This window comes from Hemibagrus wyckioides, linkage group LG06 (genome assembly GCF_019097595.1).
Source record: "Hemibagrus wyckioides isolate EC202008001 linkage group LG06, SWU_Hwy_1.0, whole genome shotgun sequence".
Taxonomy (NCBI): domain Eukaryota; kingdom Metazoa; phylum Chordata; class Actinopteri; order Siluriformes; family Bagridae; genus Hemibagrus; species Hemibagrus wyckioides.
Genome location: NC_080715.1, coordinates 41,875,420 through 41,881,652, shown reverse-complemented (window position 1 = coordinate 41,881,652; position 6,233 = coordinate 41,875,420). Strand labels below are relative to the sequence as shown.

The following is a 6,233-nucleotide window of genomic DNA, read 5'->3' as shown; positions in this document are numbered from 1 at the left end:
ACATACACTATACACATACACTATACACTATTCACACACACACACTTATAAACACATATACACTATACACAGACACATATACACACATACACTATACACTATACACACACACACTTATAAACACATATACACTATACACACACACTTATAAACACATATACACTATACACAGACACATATACACATACACTACACACATACACTATACACTATTCACACACACACATATACACTATACACACACACATACACTATACACTATACAAACATACACTATACACACACACATACACTATACACTACACACACACACACATATACACACATACACTACACACACACACATACACTATACACACACACACACACGCTTATAAACACATGTACACTATACACACACACATATAAACACATATACACTATACACAGACACATATACACACACTATACACTATATACACACATACACTATACACATACACTATACACTATTCACACACATACACATATACACTATATACACACACATACACTATACACACATACACTATACACTATACACACACACACACACTATACACTATACACAAATACACTATGCACACACACATACACTATACACTACACACACACACATACACTATACACACATACACTATACACTATACACACACACACATACACTATACACACACACACATGCACTATACACTACACACACACACATACACTATACACTACACACATACACTATACACTACACACACACACACACATACACTACACACACACACATGCACTATACACTACACATACACTATACACTACACACACACACACACACACACATACACTATACACTACACACACACATACACTATACACTACACACACACACTATACACTATATATACACATACAGTCTGTTCTGCAGGTCTATATTTAGAAGTAGCTGATGATGTCAGAGCGCTGTGGTAACACAGGCTCCATGGTAACGCGTATAGAGACAGAAATGCCGTTGCTTTATGTTCCTGATGTTTGACTAAGGATCTAATCAACATCTGGAGATTAGACGTTTCAGGATTGGGAATAAATTCATACTCTGTGTGCTGTAACTTTACACTACTGATATAGAATATTAATATAATAACAATATTACTCTATTACTATATTATTACTGTATTATTACTATGTAATTACTATAGTATTATTAGTGAACACTTATCTCTCTCACTGTACTCTCTCTCTCTCTCTCTGTCTCTCTCTCTCTGTCTTTCTCTCTCTCTCTCTCTCTTTCCATCTCTCTCTCTCTCTCTCTCTCGCTCTTCGTCTCTCTCTCTCTCTCTCTCTCTCTCTCTCCATCTCTCTTGCTCTCTTTCTCTGTCTCCTCTCTCTCTCTCTCTCTCTCTCTCTCTCTCTCTCTCTCTATGTCTCTCTCTCTCTCCTTCTCTCTCTATGTCTCTCTCTCTGTCTCTCTCAGGTGTTATAACTGTGGAGGTCTGGACCATCATGCTAAAGAGTGCAGCCTGCCCCCTCAGCCAAAGAAATGCCACTACTGTCAGAGCGTGAGTCACATGGTGGCCCAGTGTCCCCACCGGGGGGCGCCATCCCCCTGCAGCTCTCAGGACCCCCGGCAGCCCAGAGACGACGCCCACTCCTCATCACCGGAGGACACGCCTCCCACCTCTCAGCACTGGAGGCCGCCTCGAGACTGACCCGCAGACTCGCTTCTGAACTCTGACCCTTTTCCTCACTTTGAGAGAGCCTGGATCCAGCATCGTCTACCTCACACGCTCGAGGAACATGGGAGGTCCTCGCTTCCTGCGCAGCTATGGCTACAGCAACAGCCATGTGTGTGTGTGTGTGTGTGTGTGTATTAGGACCCTGACTGATTTGCCCTCTATGCAACTATGGCACAGGTTATCAGGGGGTAATTGTGTGTGTGTGTGTGTGAGGAAGGTGAGAGATGTGCTGTGAGACACTGAAGTGAATGTGAATCTATTCATAATCATCCTCACGTAAACCTCATGACCACTTCAAGCTGCTAATTTCACAAGTCAGAACAAATCATTCCACTTTACAGAGAAATGCTTCGGCTTCATGCTAACGCTAACGCTAAGGCTAACACTGCAGCTACAGATCTTTGAGTCACAACAAACCAGCGCTGAATCCAGACCACTGACCGGTCACTCTGAAGAAAAAACACACACAATCTCTGCTTTTTCCTTCATATTCACATTCATCAGCTAGCTAACACCTAAGTCTCTACGTTAGCTAGCTAACATGTTCTATATCACTAGCATGACAGCTAGCTAACACCTAAGTCTCTACGTTAGCTAGCTAACATGTTCTATATCACTAGCATGACAGCTAGCTAACACCTAAGTCTCTACGTTAGCTAGCTAACATGTTCTATATCACTAGCATGACAGCTAGCTAACACCTAAGTCTCTACGTTAGCTAGCTAACATGTTCTATATCACTAGCATGACAGCTAGCTAACACCTAAGTCTCTACGTTAGCTAGCTAACATGTTCTATATCACTAGCATGACAGCTAGCTAACACCTAAGTCTCTACGTTAGCTAGCTAACATGTTCTATATCACTAGCATGACAGCTAGCTAACACCTAAGTCTCTACGTTAGCTAGCTAACATGTTCTATATCACTAGCATGACAGCTAGCTAACACCTGAGTCTCTAGGTTAGCTAGCTAACATGTTCTATATCACTAGCATGACAGCTAGCTAACACCTAATTCTCAACGTTAGCTAGCTAACATGTTCCATTTGACTAGCATGCCAGCTAGCTAACGAGGAATTCTTTATGTTAGCTAGCTAACATGCTCTAGTCCACTAGTATTACAGCTAGCTAACACCTAATTCTCTACGTTAGCTAGCTAACATGCTCTATTTCACTAACATGACAGCTAGCTAGCACCTAATTCTTTACACTAGCTAGCTGACATGTTCTAGTCCACTAGCATGACAGCTAGCTAGCACCTAATTCTCTACACTAGCTAGCTGACATGTTCTAGTCCACTAGCATGACAGCTAGCTAACACCTAATTCTCTACATTAGCTAGCTAACATGTTCTATTTCACTAGCATGACAGCGAGCTAGCACCTAATTCTCTACACTAGCTAGCTAACAAGTTCTAGTCTACTAGCATGACAGCTAGCTAACACTCAATTCTAATTCTCTATGCTAGCTAGCTAACATGTTCAAGTCCACTAGCATGGCAGCTAGCTAACACTGGAGGCCTAAACACATATAAAGTAGGTTTGTGATGTTAGCCACAGACGCTAAGACGCTAATCTCCATGTTGAATCGATCGATTGATCAAACCTCAGATAATCTTCGATCGCACCTTTAAGCAAGTCTGGAATCTTTTCCTCAGTGGAGCATCAGTTTACTTACCGCTGCTTTAATATCCACCGCTTCATTCATATTCACACAGAGAAACTCCGCCTCTTCGCTCACTCCATCCTTACACAGTCAGGAGAGCAGGATGTGTGTGTGTGTGGGGAGGAGCCTCAGTTTACTTAAGGCCGCTTTAATATCCATCACTTTATTCATATTCACACAGAGAAACTCCGCCTCCTCGCTCACCCCGACCTGGTAGAGTCAGGAGAGCGGCATGTGTGTGTTTGTGTGTGCCTCAGTTTACTTACCGCCGCTTTAATATCCACCGCTTCATTCATATCCACACAAAGAAACTCCGCCTCTTCGCTCACTCCATCCTTACACAGTCAGGAGAGCAGGATGTGTGTGTGTGTGTGTGTGTGTCTGTGTGTGTGTGTGTGTGTGTGTTTCACTCACGCAGAGACTCACTGCTGCTTTTCATCATCACTTGAACTGGAAACGTGTGCGACTGCGGCGTCTCTCCTCTGACCACACTGAATGTGAAAACTCGCAGCCGGTTGTGTTTTTAATTATTTTTAACGATCCTGTGTGTCGACAAATCAGACAGCACTGTATACCGTATTTTTTCCTGAATATAAGACGCAACTTTTAAAATCTAGTGAAAGTTTTGTTGAGCACACTTGACGTTAGCTTTGTGCTAACACGACAATAGAAAGTTGACAAATCTCACAAACCATAAAATCCTTTGTTTAAGGAATCTGGCATGTAGCAGCGCCAACACACTAAGAAGGAAAATCGCAGGGTTCTCGTTAGCATAAACGACAAGAACCTGGAAGTAAATTGACTTAACTTAAATGCTAAACTTTCCACAGCTTCCCATGAGGCACTTGTAGCTAGTTAGCTTTAGTAACAGATCTCATACAGATGTGATTAGCACGCTAAAGCCTTGAAGTTAAGCCAGTCCACTGGCTGACATGGCATATTTCACAAGATGTTTTAAGCTAGCTAGCTAACTAATGACAGTTCTACGCTCACTATTTTAAACTTTCGAATCATATAAGCCAGCAAGCAAATTATCATCGTTTCTAGCCTCTAGCTAGCTGCTAATCCTGTCACTCTTATGCGTGAGTCTGAGTTCAGATTAGCTTTTGGGTTTTACGTTCTGGAGAATACGGTATATATACGCATTTTTTTTTAAGCGCTATTTCGGTCCACCAAAGATGCCGACGGTGCCACAATTGTTCGGAGGACGAACGAAACCGACGCGCCATCGATCTGATGTTGCTGCATCAAACAAACAAACAAACAACAACACAATCTGAGAGAGAGAGAGAGAGAGAGAGAGCACAGTTTTCGGATACTGCGTATTTTTTTACCCACAATTCCTCTCAGGATGAACTTCTCTCAGGGAAACGGACGGAGCGATGGATGAACTGACGTATATATATCCTCTTGGGAAAGACTGCGGCGTTTTCCTCACCGCCGAAACCTCATCACTGTTGAGTTTCCACGACCGGCAGTACCACACACGTGTGCTGAAGCTGTTAACAAACTACCTCTTTTAGTTCTACAATAGTCATGCCTTAGCGAGCGCTAACTTTCGTTTGCTTCTCCTTTCGTTTGGGGTTTTTGCTTCTTTGTCTTTGTTTTGGTGTCATATCTGAATGTTCGGTTTGGACGGTAATACGTTTGTTTACAGCAAAAGCCTACCTCATTTCCTGTGTTCCTCATCCGGGCCTGTTGCTAGGCAGCTCCTGTCCCTGATGTGGAGAGAGAATCGCGACAGAGCGCAGCTTCGATTCCCGAGGGTTAGCAAGCTCGGGGGTTGATTATATTATTCGTCCAGTAGAACGTGTCGATCTGTGTAGAAAGCTGGACACGCACTACACGCTCGCTAAAACAGAGAGAAACAAACACGAAGCTAAAGCGATACGCTAACGTCTCACGCGACAGGATGCCGTTTTCAGCCCTCGTTTACGTTTCTATTAAAAAGTTACTTAGCCTCCCTTGTTGAGCAGTTAGCTGGAGCCTAGACGTTAACATAGTTTGCTAGCTTGCTGAGATATCCAACTGAATTTATGCTAGCCAGCTCACGAATTATAGTTCTACGCTCTAGCTAGCTTCTGTCGTTGCAAGATTTCGTTAGTTGTTCTGATATATTTGGGCACAACTTTGAAAGGGAGAGGAAATTTGATATTTCATTTCGTCACAACTTTTAAAGAAAATGTGACTGATACTTCAGAAAACTAGCAGCTAGCTAAAGCTTAGCAGTAATGCTAACTGTTAGTAGTTAGCTAACTGTTTCCAAATCTCCTGGCTCTTAATACACAGGCAATATGGCTTTGTATCACCAATTTTGCTAGCGTTGCAAGATTTCTGTAGATGCTCTGGTACATTTGATCTACTTTAAGCTTTCAATCATCGTCGAAAATTTTGAACATCAGCATTTAGTCATCGTCATCGTTGCACCTAGGAAATTTCATTCACAAAGCACAAATTTTACCTCATATAATTTACTAATCTTTTGTAATCATCTTTATAACAGACGTTGTGTCAACGAAATGTAACATTTAGCTTGGCTGGAGATGAAGTGTGAGCTCCATGAGAGGAGTTTAGCTCTTTATAGCACAAAACACTCTGTTTAGTTTAACGAGGCTAGCTAAAACGAAGGGGGGGGAGCTAGGATTAGCTACATTCATGTCTGAGTTCTGCTAATTACAAATAATAACTGAACAGAAAGACGAAGCAAACGTTGTGAATATAGAGATTGTGTCTGTTGAGAGAACAAACTAGCCATGCTAATATTGCGACTAGCGACACGGGTAGCTAAATAACTAACTGTTTAAAACTTGTGAAGTGACCATTTTC

General features: G+C 42.1%; 1 protein-coding gene across 1 annotated transcript in view; it reads left to right on the top strand.

Moving 5' to 3' along the window:
• Window positions 1-1,972, top strand: part of lin28b (lin-28 homolog B (C. elegans)) — a 25,841-nt gene extending 23,869 nt beyond the window's left edge. Inside the window, exon 4 of the mRNA XM_058393725.1 lies at window positions 1,481-1,972. Coding sequence (XP_058249708.1) covers window positions 1,481-1,715 — 235 coding nt within the window. The 3' untranslated portion in view covers window positions 1,716-1,972. The remainder of the gene's footprint in view (window positions 1-1,480) is intronic.
• Window positions 1,973-6,233: the final 4,261 nt, after the last annotated feature.